Below are 26,133 nucleotides of genomic sequence, written 5' to 3' on the forward strand. Positions count from 1 at the left end.
TCCTGGCTGTAAGTTTTAACTGAGTTTCTAAACAAATAATAGTAAATGATGGCTTTTGGGGGGAGGAAAGAGAGGTAGTGATAGAAGAAGGGTTATGTATGAATATGCACTGCACTCTTTGCCAACAGCTTGCTTCTTCCTGAGCTGGAATGTAGTGCTGCTGTTGTCTTTTGCCCCCTTCCCCCTCCGCCTCCTCTGTACATGGTGCCCTTAGTGTATATTTAGTCAGTCCTCTTTTTTTTTTTTATCCTTAACCTGTGTGGAAGGAAAATCCATACTGCAGTGTCCTCCATTGTTGATGCCATGGGTGTGCCTGTCTTCCAGAGACTTTATTCCCTGTTTAGGGACTGTGGAATAGTAGCCCAAATTCTCAAAGCATGGGAATAAACATGCTTAGGCACCTTGGCCAATGCAGGACTACCAGCGCCTTTGACCTCTGAACTAAGCTGTTGCACCGATATAACTCGGACCAGTTTGTTGTAACTAGTCCAAGTAACAGCATCATAAATTAGTTACTCACACATGATTGTCCTTCTAGTTTAACAGAGCTTAAACAGCCCAGCCTCTTCACTGTCAAGCTTCTCTGCTTCCTTTCCTTTCTAGAAAGATTACATTCTCCTTAAGGTGATGAGTTTGGCGTTTAGCTTAACGTCATCTCTGTTGAACTGAGTTTTTAACATATCTTAGTGCCAGCACTTCTTAGGTAGTTCAGTCTGGAGGAAAGGGAGTACAATTTGTTAATTGTCACATCAGACTGAAATAAGTAACCCTTTCATTTCATTGATAAAAGATATCAGATTTACGCAAATAACCTTGTCTGCCTATGTCCTTAAACCAACACGGCTACAACCTATACCCCTTTCTGTCTGGCATTTATAACATGCAGTGTCATGGAGACGATCACTATCTAATGACATAGACCTGTGATCTCCAACATTTTAAGTAGATCACCTTTGGCATTTAAAAGCAACCCAAGATCTATTGTGCGCCGCCCCCCCACCCAGCAGGTAAGTCTGTAGGGCAGGGGTGCAAATTGAGGCAGAGGGAGAAAAAATTATTTGGCAGCATGCCTCCCTGGCCCCAGCTGGGGCCCCATTCAACTTATTCCTGCTCCTACCTCTGAGGCACTGTACCTTACCATGGGGGCATCAATCTAGCCCCTACCCCTTTCCTCCCTGATAGACTGACGTGCTGGGCTGGGGAGCGTGCATGCATGCATGGGGCAATCAGTGTCCCACCCCAGTCTCTGATCTACTGCAAGAGGCTCCAACATCTACCGGTGGATTGAGATCCAGTGGTTGGTGACCACTGGCATAGGCACTGGAATAAAATTTTCCCAGGAAAATTTTCCCAGGAAAATTAAAAAGATGATTTATTTTTTTCACCATTTAGCACGTGTTACAGGAGTTCTCTTGTTCAGTGTTTTTTCTGATCTTTCTGTGTCACCGAAGGAGGCAGTAGGTGGTTGTCCCATTGGCAGATACTACTTAAGTCAGTCTGTCACTTCACAGTGTTGCTGCTGATATATTTTGCAGTTGTGGTTGGGCTTTGGGTAATTGTTAACAATAAAGATACCTTGCCTACCTTCTTCAGCAAAACTATTTGCAAATGCCCTGCCGTGTGCAAGTTAGCCTTCTCCACAGATAAGGCAATGATAATGTTGGCATGTGCTTCATTGTACAGGTTCTACAGCTGTATATTGTTTTGCTGACTATCTCTTTTGGGGCACCAGAAGTAGATTCCTGCTAAAGTCACAATGCAGAGTGCAGATGCTCTGTTTGAATTTCTGTGATCTTAACATAAGATTCTGGCATTGCCATCACCTGCTGCTTTCTTTATATTCATTCTTGGGACTAAGAGCAAATAAGGTTATTAGCCAACCCAGTGTCAGGCCCTAGCAGCACTCTGAATAAACGAGCAGAAATGAGCAGAACTATTTTGCTGACTCTACTCAGCAACTAGAACAGGTGGGTCTCATTAGCTTAAAATCCAGAGAGATAAAAAGCTGATAAGCTTTCTGATTCAAGAAATAGTTTGGGGCTGAGATAAGAAAATATTAGAAGGATAATCCACAGTTGGAGCCAGTTCAACATAAGGATTATAGATATGTTGTGTTTTTCATTACAAATGAAGGAACTTCCCAGAAAGAGCAGTGAATTCTGGATATTGTCTGTATGCCTATTGCCTGTCTCTTTTGGCTGTGCTCATTTGTAATGCTCACTGCGTCAGTGCAGGTATAGCTGACAAGGGACTGAGAGGCTATGAAATGCTTGTGTTTGGTAGTTATGGAGTTATTTATTCTCATGGAATTTTTAAACATGAGACTATATGGACACATTGTTCACTTCAAACATCATTCTTCACTCTCTTGGTTAAAGTCCTAAAGGCAAAGACAGCTGCTCTTTCTTTGCTGTCTCCCTTCATATGCAATGTTGCAACTCTCCCCTGACTCCATATGTCAGTGTATCTGGATAAACTTGAGTAGTTGCTGAGATTTCAGACTAACCAGTGTATTCCTGCCTAATAGTAATTGTTTGCACTTAACAAGGTCTCTTATTGTGCTCTGACTAGTTCTCGGGCTCCTACCAGTGCGTATGGTTGTCTTAGTACAGCCAAAAGGTTTTCTACAGTGTGGACGTGGTACTGTAACAGAACTAAAAGAAGCTTGGTGTCTTCAGTACTTGGTTATGGTTGCATTTCTGCAGTGCCTATGGTTACATACCAAGGACTGTGTCCTGTTTCATCTTTACATGCTTAAGTGGCACTTATATTGCTGACTAAGAGCAGTGGTGGGAATTTATGCATACTAGGGACCTGCCTAAATCATGGTGGAAGTTTGCAGCACAGCGGCACCTTTCATTTCAATCTTATTGCCGCATATGTCTCTACATCCCCCTACCCCGCCTCAGTGCCACTGAGTGGCCAAGAGGCAGTTAATTAATGCTGTGGTTTTTGCTTCTCGGCCACTCAATGGCAGGGAGGAGAGGGGGGCACAGCGAAAAGAGAAAGATTAAAGGCTCCACTGTGCTGTGAACTTCCACTGCAATTGAGGTAGGTCCCTATTTATCTGGCTGTTTAGATACCACCTGCAACAGGTTGAGATGACTCAGTATGCATATAACTGACCAAAGCAAAAGACAGGAGGGGGCCCCTACCACTTTTAACTCATTAGCCTAGTGGTTGGAGCACTTAGGGTGCAAGAGATCCAGATTTTAAGCTGCCCATCACCCAGAGAGGATTTCAGTGCCCACAAGTCTTCAGCTCTTCTCTTGAAGCTGGTCCCCTTGGAGGCCAGGAACGGGGAGGCATGTGGAGATGGGAAAAAGAGAGCAAAGCACAGGGAGAGTGACTCTGAGATAGATGTTGCCCTAGAAGCAAGAGGGCCCTGAGTTTCTGATTGGGTGTGGGCCCCAGCCTCCAGCGGAGCAGAAGCTGTTCACCTGCCCTTTATTCATTTTATCCAGGGATTACTGAAAGCAAATGGAAAATCCCCCATCCTCCTCCTCTTCCTCTTCTGATGCTAAGCAGTCACTTATTATGGGACTTATCTGGTGCTGTAGCAACGAAATTTGGTGCCTAAGGCAAAACCTGCAATGGCAGCCCATCCTTGTCTTGCGCACAGAGTTAGGAGGCATACATACTCCCATGCTTGCCTGGGAGTGCATGCAGTGCCAGGAGCTGCCCTTCCTCCATCCCCTCAAACGAACTGCTCGCAGCTCTGTCCCGTGCCTCAGCCCAGCTGGGCAACACCTGTTGGCACCCCTTCACTTTGGTGCCCGGGGCGGTCGCCCTTCTTCCCCCCTGCCCCCACCCCCACCCCCACCCACTTGCTACAGCACTGGACTTACCTGAACCCAGGCAATCTTGTTCTGCCCAGGCTCCTACACAGCCAAATTGCTGCCTACTGAGCATGCCCAGGAGGGAAGCACAGGGTGAACTCAGCTACACAATTAGAGACAAAATCCAGAATACCTAAGTGGCAAAAATTACACCTATGTAGCTGTGTAAATGCCACTTGGGCATATCATAGGATTTTGCTGATAACTAGGGGGGGTAGGGTACCCACCTGAGAAATAAAACACCACATTCAAGCCATTGATCCAAATTGGTCAGAGCAGGGATTTGAACTTACAGTGGCTAAGCACAGACAGTCAAAAAAAACTGAGGCTGAATTGTTTCAATCTTTGCAGGTGCATGGGCCAACCTGAGGTAATGCTCTGCTAGATTTAGTCCTGGCCAAAGGAAACAAGCCGGTGACCGACTTAAATATAGAGGGAAGTCTGAGTGACAGTGACTGTGAAACCATCATGTTCACTGTTTGACGTAAGGCAGACAAATCCAATAGCAGGATTGAAGTCTTGGACTTCAGAAATGAAAATTTCAACAAGCTTAGTCCACTAGTAGGGCAAGTGCTGCTGGACCAGGGACCAAAGGCAAAAGGTGTGCATGAAGAGTGGCTGTTCCTTAATGACGTGATCCTTGAAGAACAAAGGAAGTCTATTCCCATGTGGAGAAAAGGTAACAGAAGGGCTGGGAAGCCCCCTTGGCTAAACAGGGAAATCACGGTCCTCTTAGGAAAGAAGAGACTTATAAACAATGGAAGCTCAGGGCAGGCCCCCAGGATGACTATTCCACCATGGCCTGCATTTGTGGGGAATAGATAAGAAAGGCTAAACTGGCAGCCAAATTTAGATTAGCACCAGGAATCCAGGACAACAAGAAATCCTTCTTTAGATATGTAGGGAACAGGAGGAAAACAAATGGGAGTGTGGGATCATTGCTCAACAACTCAGGAGAGCTGGTTACCAGCACTCAGGAGAAAGCTCAACTGCTGAATGACTACTTCACCTCAGTCTTTCACTGGACCAAAAGGAAAACCACTCCAGGTAGAGTAGAAGATGAGCACGGTAGGAATAATCGCCTTCCTATTATTACTGTAGAACTGGTATATGACCAGTTAATAAAATTAGACATATACAAGTCAGCAGGACCTGATGGTCTTCATTCGAGAGTGCTGAAGGAGCTGGCCAAGTCATTACAGAACCCCTGGCAAAACTCTTCCACAACTTGTGGCACTCTGTAGAAGTCCCTGAAGACTGGAAGAGGGCCAGTGTTGTGCCCATCCACAAGAAGGGGAGGAGGGAGGACCTGGGTAACTATATATAGGCCAATCAGCCTAACGTCTGTCCTAGGGAAAATCTGAGAAAAGTTCATCAAGGAGTCTATCTGCGATAAGTTCGCAGAAGGTAAGATTCTGAATGACAGCCAGCATGGCTTCATCACAGGTATGTCTTGCCTTACCAACCTCATCTCCTTCTATGACCAGGTAACTCACTACCTGGACACAAGAGAACAGGTTGACATTGTATACTTAGACTTCCAAAAGGCCTTTGATCTTGTATCCCACAGTATCCTCGCAAGAAAATTGGAGGATTGTGAGCTTAACTCTGAGACAATCAGGTGGATGAGAAACAGGCTGCAGGATAGGATCCAGAGGGTCGTAATGAACAGATCTGTGTCATCCTGGCGAGAAGTGGGCAGCAGTGTCACACAGGGGTTGGTGCTCAGTCCAGTACTTTTCAACATCTTTATTAACGATTTGGATGTTGGGGTGAAGAGTTCAGTGGCCAAATTTGTGGACGACACCAAGTTAAGGGGGAGCGTGGTCATGCTTGAAGATAGGCTGCAGATACAGGCGGACCTAGACAGGCTGGCAAGTTTGGTGGATCAGAACCTGATGAAGTTCAATGTGAAAAATGTAAAGTGCTCCACCTCGGGACAAGGAACCCCCAACACACCTACAGGCTTGGTGGCATCCAACTGACTTGCACCATGAATGAAAAGGACCTGCCGGTAATAATAGACCACAGCATGAATATGAGCTGGCAGTGCGATGCTGTAGTGAGTAGGGCAAATAATACTTTGGCATGCATCAATCGATGCATCTCCAGCAAAGCCAAGGAGGTGATTCTTCTGCTGTATTCCGCAGTGGTGAGACTGCAGCTGGAATACTGCATCCAGTTCTGGGCACCACGCTTTAACAAGGAGATGGAAAAGGTTGAGAGAGTCCAAAGAAGGGCCATCCATGTGATCAGAGTCTTAAAAGGCAAGCCATATGGGGGAAGGCTGAGGAATCGGGGACTCTGCAGCCTGAGGAAAAGAAGACTGAGAAGGGACCTGATAGCAACTAACCGCTACACTAGGGGAGTACATCAAGGGCTCGGTGAGCAGCGGTTCACCAGGGCACCTGACGGAAAAACCAGGAGTAATGGCCACAAACTCCTGGAAGATCAATTTAAGCTTAACATTAGGAAAAACAGCAAGTAACACCCTTCACAGTAAGGGTGTCTAGACTGTGGAATAAGCTCCCTCCAGAGGTGGTGCAAATCTACCCTGGAAATCTGCAAGAGGAGACTAGACAGTCCCCTTGCTGGGGTTACCTGACCCCCGCTTATCTTTCCTGCTTGGTGCAGGGGGCTGGACCCAATGATCTTCCGAGGTCCCTTCTGGCCTTACAATCTCTGAATCTAAGCCGGGGGGTGCTAGAGCTTGCCTTCCTGTTGGGCTGAAACAGACAGCTTGGGCCAAGGTTAGCCTGCCCACTCTATGAGGGAGGTTTGGGGGGAGGTGCAAAGCATCCTGGGATGCTGGGGGACTGTGAATTAATTTGAATCTGGAAGGGATCTGGGACAGAAGTTTAATAAACCAATTTAACCTAAATCAGTTAAGTTTGATACTACACCCATCCAGGTTTGGTTTTGGCCATTTTGAAAGTGATTTATGTCCACTGAACTTCTATTGCAGGGGTTGTCAGTTGGGGGTACCTCCCTTCCCCACCCCCGGCTCAGCATCCGACTGCTCACCACCACCCCCTCCCCCTCCCCCAGGGGTACGCTTATTAAAAAGGGGGCTGCCAGGGGTATACTTATTTAAAAAGGTTGACAACTCCTATTCTATTGTGTTACAAATTTGAACCAGTTTCCCATCACTTAGACCAGTTTCTGTGTAATATCTATCTCTAGCCACTGTCACAGGTCCTAGGGGAGCACCCTTCCTGCAGGGCTGTTGGTTTCTCTGTTTTTCCACTCAGGGATTTTCCCATGATCAAATCTGAAAGTTCTCACTTTTGGCCCACTGTGGGCTCAAAAACTGTAGAACCGCCCAATGTTTCACAAAGCAGAATCTCTGGGCATTTTTACATGTGCTCCAGGACGTGGCACCGGGTACTTTAATTAGTGACCTGAGCTAATTAAATGACCCGTGTGTCATGTGCATCAGCACCCCCACACTGAAACATGGCAGTGGGGTGCTTTGAACTAAAGCTCATCCAACATGTTTTAGTTCAGTGCACCCCACTGCCGTTTTTTCAGCGCAGGGATGCTGATACACATGACACGGAAGGCTGCTGGAGCACATCAATTTCCGTGCTCCAGAATCAAGTCTGCTCTGATGCACTGAATTTCCAGCGCAGCAGACTCCCCGCAGGTCTGTAGGGGAACCCTGTGTGATCAGGCGAGCCCTGTTCGAAAGGCTTTTGGAAAGATAGGAAAGTGTTAAAAAAAGTGTTACAAGAAGAGTTTGTGGTCTGGAAAACCTGCCTTAGAGGCAAGAGACTTAAGGAGCTCAATATACTTTGTTTATCAAAGAGAAAGATAAGAGGTGGCCTGTTCATTGTTTACAAGTGCCTACAAGAGGAGAGATTTCTGTTAGTTAGAGAGCTCTTTAACAGACAAAGGCATAACAAGAGCCAGGGACTGGAGGCCGAAGCCAAACAAATTCAGACAGAAACTAAGGCACCAAATTTAACTGAGCCTAATGAACTCTTGAAACAATTTACCAAGGGATGTGGTGGATTCTCCCTCACTTGAAAACTTTAAATGCAGATTAGATCTCCTTCCAAAAAGATATGTCCTAGCTCAGCCACAAAGCCTGAGCAGGGCAGAGTGGGAAGGAATTATGAAATCCTCTGGTCTGTGCTTTGCGGGTACAAATTATATGCTCACTTTGGGGCCTGAACTCTTTGCAGTGATCTGGATTCTATTCTGGCTGGGTCCCAGTAGAGGAGACAGAGTGAGTGAGGGTGTGTGGGACAGAATGGAAAATAAATATAAGCAAATCAGTCCACAAAACCCAGCTAGATTCCAGGCAGCATTCCCAGAACTGGTAGTTAGGGAGAAACAATGGTTCACAAAGGGGACGCAAATGTGCCATAGGAATAAACCCAGGAGGACCCGGTTTTTGCAGAACCACTTCTCTCTGAGGAACAGTAATGGAGTTCCTTAGGTCTTACTCAATTTAGCAGTTCCCATACAACAGTTCTCAGTGGAGGGGGAAGCCCAGTTCCCTGTACATTCCTAGACTTGTTTTTTCCTGCAGCTCCATGAAGCATATTCAGCTTTGGGGCATGCATTATGCTTTTCAGGCTGATAAGGGACTCTTCCACTGCTCCTCTCTCTGCTTGGTATTTTTCCCTGTGCAACCGTTTTCACTCCTAGAGTTGGTTTGCACCTATGGGATTCTTCATGCCTGCCAAGTCAAGCCACACTTCTGCCTGGTTCCTAATGCGAGGTTCAATTCAAGTTGCTCCAATTTTGAGCTAGGTATATTGCTATGCTGAGTTGGGAGGATAATGCTGTGCACTGCTAGTGCTCTTCAGCAAGTGAGGAAAGTCAGAGTTATTTCAAATTAATCCACCATTTTCTTGCAACTAGTTTTTTGCTATCCATAAATGAATCAACCTTAAAGGAGGCCTGTCAAAGTCACTTCAGCTCTACTGGCAGCTTTAGTCAATCAGTGAGGCTCAGACGTGCAACAAACCCCAGCTCAAAGCAGGCCTATGGCAAGGTGGCCAAAACTGCCATAGGCTGTCACTGTGAGGGGTTCTCCCAGTTCCCACCTGGGTTTAAATCTAGGGATGTCAGAGATCTGGCCCGTGGGCCAGATTGAACCCACAGAGCCCTGTTATCTGGTTCATGGTGAAGCTGGTGAGCCTTGGAGTGGAACTACATGTTGCGACGTGGTATGTGCAGGATCAGCCCCATACACTGCACATGAGGCTAAGGCAGGCATGCACTTCATGCAGCATGCAAGGCTGGTACAGGACTCATTCTTCATGCAGAGCATGGGGCTCGTCCGGGGTGTGTGTTGCATGCAATGTATGGCCTAGGCTGGCCTCATGCACTGCAGCCGACTTACAGGCTGGTCTGTGGGCCGTCTGGCCCAAGGATTGGCCCTGCGCCATTCATCCAGCCCACGGGGCCTGGTGAGTTTGGCATGCCTGAATTAAACCTAAAGGGTTTGATGCTCCCTGTAAGATATGTCAGTGGCATTTCTTCTTCTCATCTGCCTGTTTCCTTTCCCTCCTCAGCGTGTCCCATCGGTTCCTTTAAAGGGTCTGTTGGAGATGCCCCCTGCCGTCCGTGCCCTGCCCACAGCCACACTCCAGTGGTTGGATCCAGTGAGTGTGCCTGCCAGAACCGATACTACCGCTCCACATCAGACACCTTGGATGCCCCCTGCACTGGTAAGTGTCTGGCTGTGGGATCTGAAGGTAAAGGAACGCAGGGCCAACTGGAAAGGACTTGATTGCAGGAGGCAGAAACATCTCTGACTCATCTCTTCCAAAAGGAAAAGGGAATAATTTTTCTTTGCTTATTCCACTTGCAAGGACCTGGAGGCTGCTGCCTCTAATCCACTACAAGTTGTATCCGCCCATCAAGTGTAGCTGAAAAGACTTCATTAATCCTACATATTGCATGTAAATCCCATTATATGGGACACAAAATCCTACAGTAAAAGAATGCTGAAGTTGCAAAGTCCAACACTCAAAAATTGGGAGGTGCCAAATTTTATGTGGTCTTTCTAACCTCATTTCAGTTCCCTAGACATGCCTGTATTATGATGCAGCATTAAATACATCACTGTGGAGTTATTTTGCTACTGGACTGCTGCCTCATTCAGTGCCTCCAGATGGACAGTGTTCATTGGATAAGCAACACTTCAGTATTTTGCTTTATCCTGGTGGTTGAAAGTTCTGTGTCTTCTTGACTGTACATTATTCACTGGGCACGTCTATATGAGATGTTAGTCTGCAGTAGACTAATTAGCTGTGCAGTAGACATCTCAGTGTCTACATGTGTGCCCCTATTAGGCTGGAGTAAACTAAGTTACTCCACAGCAGGATAGTACTTGTAAATACAAGTACTAATCTGCTGCGGAGTATAAAACTCCACAGCAGTGCACATGTAGATGCTGGATGGGCTGGCTGGGCTACAAAGGTGTTTCAGTGGGGTGGCTCCCTGCCAGCTAGTCCCAAACTGAAGTGGAGCCCCTCTGCAGCACGTTGAGTGGAGAAGCAGCCTCAGGCTTGCACCCTAACCTTCAGGGCCCCTGCCAGCCAGAGCTGCTCCAGCCCATCTCAATGTGCTGCAGTCCTAGGTGCTTGAACAGATGTGCACCCAGCAGCAATAAGCTCTGAAGCTTATTGCCGCACATAAATAGTCACATGTAGATGCACCCTCTGAGCTATATTTGAGTGCTTTTCAACCCCTAAGTTATCTTTTCAAGCTCCCATTGGGTAGAAAGGGTACTGTCATCTGTTTTATAGGTGGAGAATTGAAACACAAGGAGGTTTAGGTTAAAAGCATTAAATGATTGGAGAAGGCTGGGACCTGGCATTTTGAGAGGGAGGAATACAGTATGGTACATTGTGAATGCAGCCACAGCTCCAGCTAATATTGCGGCAGCTGCGAGTGGCTAGGGCTTCTGACAGCCAGACCCCAGGGTCTCAAGCTGGGTCTCAGAAAAAGAAAACAGCTAGTGAGCCCTTGTTAATTGCTTAACTGATGTGACATGCCCAGCGCAACACAGGAACTGTGTGGTAGAAGCAGAGATGGCATCCAGGTCTCCAGGGCATCAGGCAGCTTCCACAGCCGTGAGCCATGCCTTTTCACTCTGCAGTCCTCTACATCTTTCACCTTCCACCCTCTTCAACAAATGAGCAAACAAGACATAGGTCCCATGGACAACTGGATCCCTGCTACAAAACCATGCCTCATTCCTCTGTGCTGTTTTTTTTCTACACTGAATGGAAGAAGAGTTCTGAGGAAAAACAGTGTATCTGATCATCTAATTATGTCCTGTATCATAACGCACAGGGGACCGATTAAGATTGCACAGGAAAGTATAAATCTAGCTTTTGCTAACTTTTGGTCTTGTCCCTAGGACATTCCATTGACAGTTTTTGTGAGCAAATGTTTTTAAGCTAAAAGAACAAACAAAATCACCAGAATAAAATAGGAATTCTGTTGTGTGGAGTTGCCCTGGTCCCAACAGGAGCTCTTAGATCCACCACACAGTCCTCTGCCAGTTGAGCTAATGGAGTAACTGATAGTACCAGTTGGTTGTCATCTTCTGTGTGGATCAGCACTTGTTGGAAATGAGGCACACATTTTGCCAGTGTGTCTCAGATGTCTGCAGACAGAGGAGGAGCAGTGAGACTCAGGGATCCTGCTGGGGAATGGGTCTGACTCTGCAGCATAAGTAGGGCAATAGGGGAGGGAACTGCCTTGGGTTGCTGTTTGCTTGAGGCTGCTGAATTCTGCCTTCACAGGGTGCCACCCACCCCTCACAGCAGGTGCCACCCCTGCCCAGGGGTGCCCTGTCCCACAATCTTGACCTCTTGATTTCAGATTCCCTTACCTCTTCTTTCCTCTCTGCTTCCCCCTCACTCTTTCATAGATTTTTGATCATATGTTCTCTCTCCTTTCAGGCATTCCCTCTGCCCCCCGGGATCTGAGCTATGAGATCATCGGCTCCAATGTGCTTCTGACTTGGCGCCTTCCCAAGGACCTGGGTGGCCGCAAGGATGTCTTCTTCAATGTCATCTGCAAGGTGTGCCCACCGGGTTCCCCAGGGCCCTGCGTGCGCTGTGGGGACAGTGTCCAGTTTGAACCACGTCAGGTGGGGCTGACAGAGAGCCGTGTGCAAGTCTCCAATCTCCTGGCTCGTGTGCAGTACACGTTTGAGATCCAGGCTGTCAACCTTGTGACAGAGCTCAGCTCTGAGGCTCCCCAGTATGCAACCATCAATGTCAGCACCAGCCAATCAGGTGAGGAGGCCTGCTTGTCTGTCTGCCATCCCTCCTGCTGCTTCTCTCTCTTCCTTTCCCTCTTATGCCTTTATTCCTTCTTGTCCTGTCCTGTGCCTCATAGTAGGCTTCACTGTGACTCTCCTTCTTCAGGGATTGCCCTTGTCTTTTGTTGCCTGTCTGTCTCGGGTGGTTCATGTGCACCATTTTTTGTTACTCCTTCTGGCGTGGGCTTTGCTTCCTTGACAGAAAGGCCAAGCTAAGCTGCTTCTGTGGTTGTGATCATTCATGGAAGAGTGGAAAAATCAAATTCAGGAACCAGCTTGAAGGAGACAGTGGTGGGAGAAATGGCTCCATAGTTTGGGAAAGCAAGTACTGCCTTGAGAGAGACAGGAGATGCTGCAGAGGGCTAGCAAAGGGCTCTGTGGGTGTCATGTGGCTGTAAAAGCACTGAAAGACTGTTTTTTTACCTATTCAATCCGACTTGCCTACTCTCTTCTCTGATTTTCCTTTTCCTGCCTTCCCTCTCTCCGGTTCATTGCCCTTCCTCTCCTTGATCTCTCACCAATTACTTTCCTGTCTTCTGACTCTTTCAGATCCTCTCTTTCCTCAGTCCCTCTTCTTCCAGTACTCCCCTTCCATCTCTCACTGTCTTGTGTCCTGTTCGCTTGCTCACTAGCTGCACTCCAGTTCATGTTTCATGGTGCCTTAACCAACATTATGGAGTGATTTGTGACATCTCTCTTTCTTTGCCTTACTGCCTGTCACTATAGGGTGGGACAGAAAGACATTAGCATAATATAATGTAGTATATCAGATGAAAGGGGATGTTCTAGTGAGTGACCTGAAGATCGAAGGGAAGCTTGGTGACAGTGATCACAAGTTGATCACTTCCTCTATCCACTGCAAATCTGGCAAATCAGTCAGAAATGCAGAAATCCTCGACTTTAGGAAAGCTGACTTCCACAAGCTCAGGAGGTTGGTTGTCAAGGCCCTGAGAGATCCTGATCTGACAGGGAGGGGATTCCATGATGAGTGGTCACTCCTTAAGGATGCGATCCTAAAAGCACAAGGGAAGGTTGACATCATAGCACGGCCAATGGCAAGGATATTTGGCACTCAGGAGAGGTTCCTGAAGATTGAAAGAGGGTCAGCGTGGTGCCTATCTTCAAGAACAGAAGGAAGGAAGGAAGACCCAGGGAAGTACAGGCCAATCAGTTTGACCTCTATCCCTGGAAAGATCTTGGGGAAAAAAAAATATTAAAGAATCCATCAACAACAGACTAATGGAAGGCATCATCCTGAGAGACAGCCAACACAGCTTTGTTACAGGTAGGTCTCGCCTGACCAACCTCATTTCCTTCTATGACCAACTGATATGTCACCTGGACAGGGGAGGAGAGGCTGATGTCATTTACTTGGATTTCAAAAAAGCCTTTGACGTGGTCTCCCATGATGTCCTCATGGTAAAATTGGGGAGTTGTGCCCTTGACAGCCTTACTGTCTGATGGCTGGGTAACTGGTTCCATGGTTGGACTGAGAGAGTGATCATCAGTGGAACTGAGTCAACATGGCACATGGTAATCAGTGGTGCCCCCCAGGGTTCAGTACTTGGACCAGTACTCTTTTTAATATATTCATAAATGATCTGGATTCTGGTATCAGAAGTGGACTGGGTAAGTTTGTAGATGACACCAAATTATGGGGAAGTGTGGTCACTCTAAAGGATATGCAGGGATTCAGGCTGACCTGGATAGGCTTGCAAGGTGGGCAGATCAAAACCAACATAGAGAAACACAAGGTGCTCCACCTTGGGAGAAAGACCCCGTACCATACTTAAAGGCTCAGCACGGCTACACTCACTAGCACCATGACCAAAAGAGACTTGGGGGTCATGATTGACCACAAGATGAATATGAGCCACCAGTGCAATAAAATCCTGGCTTGCATCTACAAGTCCATCTCAAGCAAGACCCACTGTCATTCTCCTGCTTTACTTGGCTTTGGTGAGGCTGCAGCTGGAGTACTGCATCCAGTTCTGGGCTCCACACTTTTAAAAGGACATGGAGAAGCTTGAGAGAGTCCAGAGGAGAGCCACACGTATGATCAGAGGTCAAGAGAGCTGGCCTTATTAGGAGAGGCTGAGGGTCATGGGACTTCTCAGCCTGGAGAAGCATAGGCTCAGGGCGGACTTGTTGGCTGCCTATAAGTATATGAGGAGTGTGTATCAGGATTTGAGAAAATGTCTGTTCACTAGGGCACCCCAAGGGAAGACAAGGTCAAATAGTCCCAAACTGCTGGAAGAGCCTTTTAGACTGGACATAAGAAAACTTCTTTACTGTCTGAGTCTCCAGAGTCTGGAATAGACTCCCCCCAGAAGTGGTGCAAGTGCTTACTCCTGCCATGTTCAAGAAGCATTTGACCCCAGCTGACTTCCTGCCCTTTGGGCAAGGGGCTGGACCTGATGATCTTGTGAGGTCCCTTCCAGCCCTAATGTCTGAAATCCATATATGAATGGCTTTGTCTGTCACTGCAATGTGTCCACCTCTGGGATGAAATGTGGACCACAGTAAAGGAGGAAACTAGATCAGTTACCAATTCTGTAAAAATGTGGAAGTGCTAGGATGCAGTGACCCAGCTGAGACTTGATGAAGACTGAAAAAAGGCTTAATCCTACAATTAAAAAACCCCCCTACTATGGGTTCTTTTATGTGATAAGCTTTCCTCATTCCTAAGCCCTTCAGTATTGTGGTGCCAATGCATGATCCTGAGATGTCACTGGCCTGTCATTGAAAAGGTGTTTTTCATTTTACAGAGCACCCAGATATCAGCATGCTGGGTGCCAGCTTACAGTTGCAGTGAGAAAGTATTGTCTTTGCAATATAAGGGCTAGGGAAAGAGAGACCAGCCCTGGAGCTGGGAAGAGAAGGATTATGAAAACAGTTTGAGTGACAGACACAACACAGAAGGTTTGTCTATGGAGGGGAGGCAGCATGAACACCATGAAAATCCTAAATTGCTGCAGAAGTGCTGTACGTCGCTGAGAGGGGAAGGCCTATATAACCAACACAGTATGAGAAAAGTGAATCCATACCTATGTGCAGCCTGAAGGGTGCAGGCAAACAAGCTCTGCAAGGCTTGTACGCAGCATGAATGGAGAGGTATGGCTCAGTGCTTGAGAAGGGGTCACCAGGATTAATTTAAACCACATATCATGATCTGTGCCCTAATGTGGAACTCAGATGGACTCCCCAGGGAATGGGAGAAAGCCCCAGCACTGGAACTACATAAATTGAGTCTAAAGAAAGGCAGAGAGAGAACAAATAATAGAGAGCAGTTCTGCTCTGGTGAAGGATCAGGACTGAGCCAGCCAAAAGGTCTCTTCTGGCTCTGGTGTCTGGGTTCTACAGAGCACTGGTGGATGCTCTGTGAGAGTAGGAAGGATGTGGCTGGACTGAGAACCAGTGGCAGGATTGCCCTTTGGACCTGGACTTTGTGGGGGGATTCCAGGTTTTGGAAAGAAAGGAAGATCTGTGGCATTCCAGATTGGTTGACAGAGGTAGCAGCTCTCATACAGCTTCACTGCTGGAGAAGCAGTGAGGAGGAGAGCTTTCATGAGACACTCAGCCCACCCAAGCATGGAGCCATGAGCAGGTGCATGGCTGTTGCAGGCCGACGGCCACCAATGTGTCTAGGCTGTCGGAAGAACACAGGGAAAGGAGGCTCCTGGGATAAGTGTGGGCTCAGGAGAGTTTCTCTGACCTGTTCTGGGGATAGGCAAGTGAGCCTTTAACCTCCTTTTCCTGCCCTTTGCCATGTCCCAACCCTACCTGCTCCCTCTTCCTCCTGGCCCTCCTCCAGGATTGCCAAGTCTTCCCTCCTCTTTGAGTCATGCCTCACTTGCCTGTCCTTAGCAGTCCATTTCCCTCCTCTGAGCAATAGGGGGCAAGTCTTTTCTGCTTCCAAGGGGTCTCAGACAGGGAGGGTGGGGGGAGGAGGTGGCAGTCCTGACAGCCCCTTCTCTGCAGCTGTAGTGTGTGGTGAATAGTTATTGTGGCCAGGCTCTTTGTGTGTGTGTGGGTTTTTTTTTTTTCCCTTCCCTGCTCTTCCCTGAGATCATTAGGAGTGAACTTGAGATGAGCCGCCCTCGATTCATAGTGACAGCTCACGCTAACGAGGCCTCTATTGCTCCGTCACGTGGCCTATCTGGCCCTCCCTTCGAGCCCCTCGGCAGCTTTTCGCTTTAGCTTAGCTTTTTTATTATTATTATTATTATTATCATTGCACACGGAGCTGGATTCTTGAGGCTCTGAGAGAGGCAGGAACTGATAGGGAGGCGATGAGGAAATGGGAAGAGAGGAGCTTTCTGAATGGGTGGGTGTAGCACTTGCTCCCTCTCCATTGAAAGAGACACAGCCAAACAAAGACCCTGCAACCCTGGCAGCTCCTGAACTCCTCCAAGCCTCTCTATCAATCAGGGGTTCTCCCACCTTCCCCTATAGCTGGTCCATGTAACCCCCTTCCTGGAAACACTCTGTCCCTAAAACTATTCCACATTCTCCTCCTTTTGCCCAAGTCTCCCATTCCCTTCTTTTTTCCCCAAGACCACTGCCTCCTTAAAAGGTTCCCTACAACTGGCAGCTCACTCTCCCCTGCTCCACAGTGAGAGCTGGGATCCAGTGGTTGTGACATCAGTTGTTTCCATGGCAGCTGAGGATAAAGTCCCACCCTTAGATGGCTGTCTATTTAAGGTGGGGTAACCAGGGCCCGGCACAACAAAGCTCTTCCTCATTATGCACTGGCTGTATAATCTGACTTGACTTCTGGTAGCATCTTCCATGCAAACTGCATCCCAGTGCTCTCTGTGGCCTAACATGGCTGGTGTACTGAGACTGATAGCTGAGGGAGGGGAATGGTCAGGAGTAGAGGCAGAAAAAACAGAGTGCTGTCAGCAGACATCTGAGATGTCAAGATGGGGAGAGGAGGAGACATGAAAGTATACAAAAGACTTCCTCGAGAGCAGAAGTTGCTGAGAAAGTCCTTGGGTGCGTGAAGCACCAGGGCTTTGTGGCGGGGGAGGGAGAAGGAAAAGCCATTGCCGAGCCAGCAGAGAACCCACTGAGCTCACTGCCACCGCACCTTATGGAGCCCGGATCCTACAGAATGAGCAGGGTTGACCCATTAAGTCACTTACTGCTACATTTAGTAGGACACATGTAGAATAAATAGCTGCTGTCCAGCCTCAATGAATATGTCAACCTCTCCTTCTGGCAGATCATGAAATGCTTCCCCTGCGTGTAGCTTATTCCACAGTTGTCTATAGCGTGGTTCCTTGCTTCTTCCTCTGAAGCCTTTATGAACGGCCTATTGTCAGAAGCAGGATTCCTGGGGTAAACAGACCAGTGGGCTGATTTGGGTTCCAGGGAAGCAGAGGAAGAGCCAGACAGCCCCACAGAGGCCGTGAGGATGCTAGTTCTAGTTCTACACGTTTTGCCTGGCCTTTGAGAGTGAGGCTGGACTGTTCTCGTCTCGCATGTGAACATCAGAAATAATGATTCTAACAGGCCAAATTTTGCCCTTGGTGACACTTGTCAGCTCTATTGTCTTCCGTATGTTTACTCAGGTGTAACAGACTCAAATGTAGTAAAAGACCTGGTGGATGGTGCAAAGGAACTACAAAGGCTCCAGCTCTCCAGGTTTTGGTGGTTTTGCATGATGAGATGAGAAATTTGTCATGTTACAAGGGATATCTGCACTTTGGATAAAGGCAGAGAAAAGATATTCAGGTTTGGAGAAGTAGGCAGAAAGTACCAGTGCTGAACCTTGTTATGCACTGTAAAGTAAAACCCTCTTATATTTGATAGACAGGTGTGGAACCCTATTGTTAGGAGCATAATAATAATATTCTTCCCTTCTAAGAGCAATCTATCCAGAGAACTCAAAGTGTGACACCGTGACAGGAGATGGTCTGCGACACCTGAATAGATATAGAGGCGATTCAGGGAGAGGGACAGAATAATGCTGAAGCTGCAGCAACGGCCTAAAGGAGACATTATCAGCACAAAAAAGAGAATTGTTAAGTGCACAGAGGAAGGTAGTTTCTGTGCTGTATCCAGGCGGAAATCTCTTGAGAACAATGGTGCATGGAAAGTGTTTGAAGAGAGGATGGGTTCTTCATGTTCTTTGTTGAGAAAGGGGGACGCTGACAGATGGAGTAGCTGAGAGTATAAATGTGGACAAAAGAGAGCTTAACAGTAGTAGGTTTGGAGATAGCACTGGAGGAAAAAGACCTATTGACAATGATTGTAATATAGTAGATCTGGGGAAATACAAACCATAGGAAGGGGAAGAGAGGCGGGAAGAAAAGGGACAGGATGCTTTTGGCCACTGCTGTGAGGAAAGGAGTGGGGAAGAAAAATCACAAGCATTCAGGTCTATGTGAGATACACAAGGGCAATGACTGGAGGAGTCCGAGATTGAGCAGATATCAGGGAGAAGTAACTTCAGAGTGGCATCAACATGCCTGCCTAAGTCTTACATGGTGGTTATATCAGGGGAGGCAGAGCAGCTGAAGGTGGGAATGTAATCCATGTGGGAGGTCCAGCCACATAAACCACAGAGAGTTTGAGAGAAGAGGAAGCAGGGAAGAGGAGAGTGAGATGGCTGAAGTGTCTGGAGCAAATAGTCACTTGGTGTTGTTTCTCTTGAGCTGCACCATCCCCCTACTTTGAGCATTAGCTCTGATGGAGAGAGGCCAGGAGGTGGGACAGGGATGCAGTTCAAGGTGGGGATCAGCAGGGCAGAAGGTGATGGTGCTCCTCTGGCTCACACACTCCAGTGAAATTGCAGTGTTACGTTCTAGGCAAAGCATCAGAACACGGGAGACTTGCTGCTCCCTTGCGAGAGAGCTCAGCATCCTGGAAACCTTCTCAAATAATTAACATTAACAGCCAATTAATCAGTGTCTTAACTGATTTACCAAGGTCAGTTCTGCTCCTCAGTTAACAATTTATGTGAATTCTTTGACCTTAAAGAAATTCCTACTTACTAGGAACAGAAGACTGGAAAGGGCCCCCTGGGCCATCAAGTCTAGTCTCCTGCGTTGACAGGCAGCCACTTAACCAAGGAATCCCTAAAATAACCACATCAAGCCCTTGCACACATAGCTCTTGCACACATAGCTACAAGGCACAATACCAGAACACCAAGAACACCATACAACAGGGCATGGCAAGCTTTAACAATAGCAGGCAGTCCCTTGTGATCAGGCCACCACAGGCCCCCTTCTCCAGCACACCAACAACAGAAGCAGGGTGAGGTTATGGCCCAGTAGCCACAGTTGCCTTGTTAGCCTTACACTTCCATGAGAGATGCCAATACTGTAGGGACAGGTGTCAGCATAGCCAGCAGCCAAGGGATTAATGCAAGAGCATCTGGGTCTAGGGACCCTCTGGCATCCCCCTACTGCAGCTGCTGGTTCTCATCAAGAGTAGCAATCAGCAAAAGCAAATTTGGTGGCAGGAAAGGCTGGGGCTGCAGTGTAGGAGCTCCATTAACCCTCTGGCTGGTTGCTATGCCAGCACCTCTTCCCTGCTGCAGTGGTGTTTCTCACAGAAAATTGGGTGAAGGAGGTAAGCCTGACAGAAGGACAGGGCTACTGGTATGTGAGCCCCCACCTGTCCCACTGGCTGTGGGACTCCGTTGTGGGTTGGATCCAATCTCTTTGCAAGCCAGATCCAGCCTATGAGCCATAGTTTGCCAACCCCTGCCCCACAACATGCTGTGGGTAGGCAGAGTAGATGAGGGAACTTATCAGTATGTGCCCATTTGTTTCTAAGAAGAAGACCAGACTCCACGTTACCAGGAAAGGCAAAATCCCTAGAGAACTTGCCAGTCTGATTTAGGGGGGAAATTCCTTCCTGTTTCCAAATTTAGCAATTGTTATAATCCTGAGCAGAAAAGCAAGACTCTGGTAGCAGTAGCAATAGGTCCAGGCATGACAAAGGGTCCAGGGGTAGGGGTCTGCCAGTGACAGGAGGTTTTTAGGGCACGCCAAGCTCCACTCTATCAGCCACAGCCAACAGAGCCAAAGGGCGCTGAATTCTGTGGCAGGCCATGCACCTCCACCCCACAACTTCCAGTGGCCCGTCAGTAGCGGGCTGGATAAAGAGGCTCTACAAGACAGATCCAGGACATTTATTTGACACCTCTGATCCAGACTAATTAAGTCGATTGTATTGTCCTTTTTCAAGAAATCAATTACCTTGACATAGAAGGATATTAAATTAGTTTGACATGTTTTTGCGTTAAAAAACCATGTTGTGTTTTGTTCCATTTTATATTTTCTTCCATATCTTTAATTATCTTTTCCTTCAGTATCTGGTTCTAAGACTTTACATACTATTGAAGTCCACCTAAATAGGTCTGTAATTGCCTGGGTCACTTTTTTCATCTCTTTCTATAAAATAGGTATTAATAGATAAGATTCTCTTCTACCTGTTAATTACATTACTGGCTTTAGACACCTAAGAATGATTTCATTCCACCTTATTCAAGTCCTGAAAAAAACATTAATGCCTTCATGCATTACCCAAACTGTCATCTGCCAACTGTGAGATTAAGTCACATGACAGCAGCATGGGGGAAGAGGACTCACCCACCTTTTTTAGCAACAGTTTTTCAGGGACTCAAATAGAGTGGAATAGAATTGCACCTAAGTGCCTCAGAACACTTACCTGACTAATAGGTGGAACAGAATTTGCCCCTACATTTGCTCTTCTGCATTCATAAGGTATTATATGGGACTTAACAGATTTAGTAAAGTTCCATGCTGGAGTTCTGTAATATTTGTGGATGGAGATCATCCTGCCTCCCCAGTTCTTTGTCAGAAAGCAATCTATGTTTTGCTTCCACCTTTAATGTAGTTCTTTCCACTTCCATGTCTTGCCCTGTGGTACTCATCTGTTATCTTCAGTTACCTCTTCATGTTGATGGAAGACTGAGGCAAAATATTTATGGAATAATATGGATATCTAGGTTACCCTTGATCTCTTCCCCTCCTCCAGCATATAGCAAAAATGTCTTCCCTCCTGGTTCTCCTTCTTATTTACACGATTGAAGAAGCTTTGGTGCTAGTTTGAGTATTCTTCAGAGAGACTAGCTCAGCTAAGCCTTTGGCCATTTTCACTATATTCCTGCTTTCTTTGATCATAGAAAAATATTCCCCCCTACAGACTAGTCTCATTTTTTACTGCTTGCAGAGCCTCTGTTTTTTTTCTTTCGTCTTTTCTAAGGTCTGTGTTTGTCCATACCATTCTGTAGTCCTTCCCTACTGATTTTTAACTCTCATTTGGGATGTATACCTAACAGTACCTAAGATCATTTATACTATTGCCTTGCAATCATTTCGTGTCAATTCTTCATCAGCGTTCTTCAGCTCTCAGATCCAGTCAACCTTCCTAACTAATTGCTTTTCCCTCGGACCTGACGAAGAATGCATTGCCTTTGAAAGCTTCTTTAAGTCTATCCCAACCATGCAGTTGGTCCAATAAAAGATACCACCCACAAAAATCCTTGCCTCATACATTCCTCATAATTAGTCGTGGAGGTGGGGGGTTTCTTTAAGGTCCGTTTTATTATTCCATCCTACTGTGATTTTTACCCAGATTCAGCCCACACTTCTGTTTTCCAGGATGTCCCTTGTGATGGGCCTGTCTGCTCTCTTTAGGAGAGAATCTCCAAGAACATAACCTGTGTTTTCTTGGTATTTTCATCTTTGGTTGTTTTCCTACCATTCCTTCTTCTGCCTGTGGATCTTATCCTTTGATCTCTCTTGACACTTCCTTTGTTCTTCGTGGGCTGAGGTCACCTGTAGGTTCCATTCTCTATTCCCCTGATTTGGGACTGGCCATCTCCAGCCCATTGACAGACTTCTCTCTTTTTTCCTCCTCTTTGATCAAGACACTAAACTGGTTCCCCAGTTTTGCTTTGCCCTCATTAGCCAGTCTCTCCCTTTGCCTTATTCTCACTGTTACATGCCTCCATGGATTCTCCTCCTCTTCAGAAGATCTATCCATCAGATCATCTATTTGGTAGATATCAGAGGTTTCTCATTTGTATATGCAGCATCATCTCTCTCTTGCCTGTTTTCACCAGCTGCTCAAAATCCTGTTGCAGCTCTGTCACTGCTTTCAGTTGAATTTACTCCCCATGACCTTCTTCTCCAGGAGCACCTTCAGGAGACACTTCAGGAGTGTAGAACTGGCAGTAAGAACCCATTCAAAGGTAGTAAACACCTTGCTGTTTCTACATCCCATGATCCTTCTGTCTGCCATGCTTGGGAAACTAATCCATGGGTGCCACAGCTGCTATCTTCTGTCTTTTATGCTTTTTTTTAATTAAAAAAAAGTCTTAGGGGAAGGAGAGGCTCTCCTAGGAACATAAGAACACAAATAACCAAAAGGGAAAAAAAAACACCACTCCAAGCTCTCCCTCACAAACTGCCCTTTTAGTGAGCGCTCACTATTTCCTGGCCCCTAGGGTTGTTCTCAGTCAGGCTTTTATAGGTTGGAGCAGCTCTGCCTCTATTTAGGCTTGGCTGAGAGAAGGAACAGTCACTTGTGAACATTCAGAGTCACCATGCCCTTTACACAAACAGATCCCACAAGATACAAGTGAAAATGCCACCAAACAGACCCAGCCTCAAATATTCCTGTTCACTGATTCTGGGTGAACAGGGGCAGCTTCTCTCTTACCTACAGAGCTCCTTCTGAACCTCCTGTCCACTGCCCCATTAACATCAGACAATGAAACTTTAGCTGCCAATAATTGTAATCAGCAGCATGGCATATCACAGCTCATTGTTGTGATATGCCAGGGCATATGCCAGGGCTGCTGTGCTAGTTGCGTTCCCTCAGTTGAGTTAGTTTTGGGGTTTTTTAAATTCTTTCACTTGCATGTGAACTGGAAGCACTTAACACCCTGTAATTCAGGTACAGGTGGACAAAAGTTAAGAAATAGGCCCCATCTCTCTCTCCGTTTTTGTCATTTCCTTCTACTTGTTTTATTGGTTTTATTCTTTTTTGTGGGAGTCTCAAAACACTGATGGATAGTAGGAAAAGGCATTTGTAAATTCAGTCAGTTGAGCTAGTCTACTGTTTCCAAAAGTCGTAGCAATCTTGGGGGGCGTAGTTCCTAGGTACCCAGCTTAAGAAACCCTCACAGGACCTAATTTTACAGGCCATGGATGCTCAGCATTTTCCAAAAAGTCAGTGCCCTCCAGGTTCCTCCGGAAGATCTTGGACTGAAAACCCTTTTTAGAAGGGTGGAATCAGTGCATGTCAGGAGCAATAATTAATAACAATTGTCATTGCTGACAATCTCCACAAAGTGAGAAGGCCAGGTGCAAAACAAATATTGATATATGGCTAGAGATATTCTATCCCTTGAGTTCTGCTCTGTGCATATTGATTTTGCTTCTACAAATAGATCCTGGTCCAGAGGCAGCCACTTTGAGAGGAGTCACTTAGGACTTTGGCACACAAGTTACTGAGAGAGGTAGTTAGCCATGTTAGTCTGTAGTCAAGCAAAAGGCAAGGTAAATGGAGCACCTTATAGATTAACTGAATCAGAGATGCATAAGCTTTCATGGGCAACAGCTCACTTCAGCAGATGGTATATTACTGAAAGGTAAGGAAGGTGAGAACTTGCAGTATATTAGCTGCTCAGTGGTAACAAGCCAGTGTGCATACTCTTAACCCATGATAAATTAAGCCTAAACCATGGTGGCTTACCTCCTCAGTAAAAGATGCTTAAGCTACTGGGGATTAACTTTCACTTACCAAAGGGAAAGAGCCTGCACATGGGTAATTACCACAGAGCAGGTGACTCATGGTAAAGCCTCACCTTCCATTGCCTCAAGGCAATTTTTTTTTCATGCTCAGGTCTTTAAGTGATGGTTCCTGCTGTTATCTGGAGTTAATTTTGCATAGAAAACTCTTTTTTATTGCATCTTTCTTTTTGTGAATTTTATGAAAACTGGAGGGTAGGCTTCCTTTGGGTGGGCTCATTTGAGAAAAATCTCAGTTTAGTGGTGCACCAGAGGTACAACTGGGAAGTTCTGCACCCTAGCCAGCAAGAGTACACAGGGCAGTGGCTGCAGTCGGGCTGCTGATGGCAGTGCAGTGTCCAGGAGAGCACCAGTGGCAGCTGTTATGTTTGCGTGCCTCCCAAGTTAAGTGCCCAAAATTGGTGCCCTGGTTATTCTCCCCTCCTTAGTTACCCAGGCAGGTGTGAAACCCAGTACTGTATCTCATAGGTGAAGTAAAGCTGGCAGACCATGACTGCTTTTGCCCTGTGGAAGAGCTTGGTTAGTGCAAGGCAGTGGTGCATAAACAGAATTGGCAATTGAGAAATCTCTTTCCCTAAAGCTTGTTTTACACCTTCAGTCTAACTTGAATTGATAGAAGGTCCTTGCTGTCAGTGATTCACTTACATTCCTTCACTGAAAGTCTATTTACAAACAGTCTTGCTCCCTCTGTTCCTTGCAGAAGTCTCTTGTGCCATGCCTCCCATCCAAAACCCTCTCTCTTCCAGTGCCCCCATAGCTCTGCTCCTTCGTTGGGCACTCTCAAGCCACAAGCATGAAGCCCTGTGTCTGGAAGGAGGTGGGAAGTTTGCTTGTGTGACTCCTGATTAACCTCATAAAGGACCACCTGCTAGCAGATATGTTGACCAAAGTAGAGATGTATTAGAGTGATCCTTCTAAGAACTATAGAAGAGAGGTCCTCTTCCCAGTGAGCTTGAAAGATCAGCAGCAGTGAACCTGGTCTTGAAGACTTTCAGTGGTCAAAATCAAAGTCAGAACTACCTCTACCTTCCTTCATTTGCTAATCCTGTGTTGGATGTCTTCAAAATTCTGGATTTTCTTAAAAGTGATGGGGAAATTAATGCCACTGGCACATATTTCCATTTTATTTTCATACCACTGCTCAGGAATGTTAGACTTGAAACCCTATCAAACATCAGTGACCTTGGGAATGGGCAGCTCAGAGTCACCATTCTCAAAAGAGGCACCCATCTTGCTTTCGTGATGATCCCACAAAAACATCAGGAGAACTTGACATCTTATCACCCCAGAGCAAAGAGCTTCATTTGGGGTGAGGAAGAAGTTTTACTTTACAATCAGATTGGTGTGGACTGTGGAGGGTTTTGCCTTCCTCTGTAACAGGGGGTGTAGCCCTCTCCCTTGGATCTCTTGAGTGTATTTTGACAACCCTTACAGCAGCAGGACATTGGGCACTATTGTTCACTTGCCTTATCTTTGGCAGGTTAGGGCCACTCACCCTTGCTATATCTTGCGGTTGTGTCAGGGTTGACTGTGTAGTTTTGCTAGTAAGTTAGATAATGGATTTGTATAGAATGGTTTAGAAAGGGATGATCCTGCCTTCAGGCAGGGGGTTGGACAAGATGACCACTAGAGGTCCTTCTAGCCCTACCTCTCATGATTCTGTGACTTATCAGTGGCTGCAAAAACCAACAGAATGAAATGCCTCCATCTTAATTACATTCCATCACTGTCAGACATGGGACCTGAGCAGAAATTCCCATGCACTTGATTAAATGAGCTCTGTACTGACACCAGTTATTTCCCACTCTTCCTCAGAGGCCAGATCTCCCAATATGAATAGACCACTTAATAATCGGGCCCCAAGATTTCAGCTCGCCACCAATTAGTCAAGTGTCATTAGATGCAGAGCTAGCTTGTCTCCATGTATAAACCTCATGCGAGAAGAGCAAACTATTAGTGCTGTGACAAATTGTTGCATTTAGTGTTGGAGACAGGTATACATAGAACAAATTAGGAAGCCACAGTTCCATGGTGCACATTATTAATAATATTCACATAAGGAAGGGAAGCCATTGGAGACAAACACCTCAAAGGTATCAGGGCTTGGATATTTTGGTTCCTGTATCTAAGAGTAGCCTTAAATTCAGCATTCTCCAGATTCCTAACAATGGAGGGGATATTTTATCAAAACATTCGT

At 46.5% G+C, this 26,133-nt stretch overlaps 1 protein-coding gene across 1 annotated transcript in view; it reads left to right on the plus strand.

The window, feature by feature from the left end:
• Positions 1-26,133, plus strand: part of LOC149866686 (ephrin type-B receptor 5) — a 118,443-nt gene that overhangs the window by 66,906 nt on the left and 25,404 nt on the right. The window contains exons 5-6 of the mRNA XM_090044015.1: positions 9,368-9,523; positions 11,771-12,109. Of these exons, the coding sequence (XP_089900141.1) occupies positions 9,368-9,523; positions 11,771-12,109 (495 nt within the window). The remainder of the gene's footprint in view (positions 1-9,367; positions 9,524-11,770; positions 12,110-26,133) is intronic.

The sequence above is a fragment of the Crocodylus siamensis genome, chromosome 4, assembly GCF_052110815.1.
Source record: "Crocodylus siamensis isolate JL-2025a chromosome 4, ASM5211081v1, whole genome shotgun sequence".
Lineage (NCBI taxonomy): Eukaryota > Metazoa > Chordata > Crocodylia > Crocodylidae > Crocodylus > Crocodylus siamensis.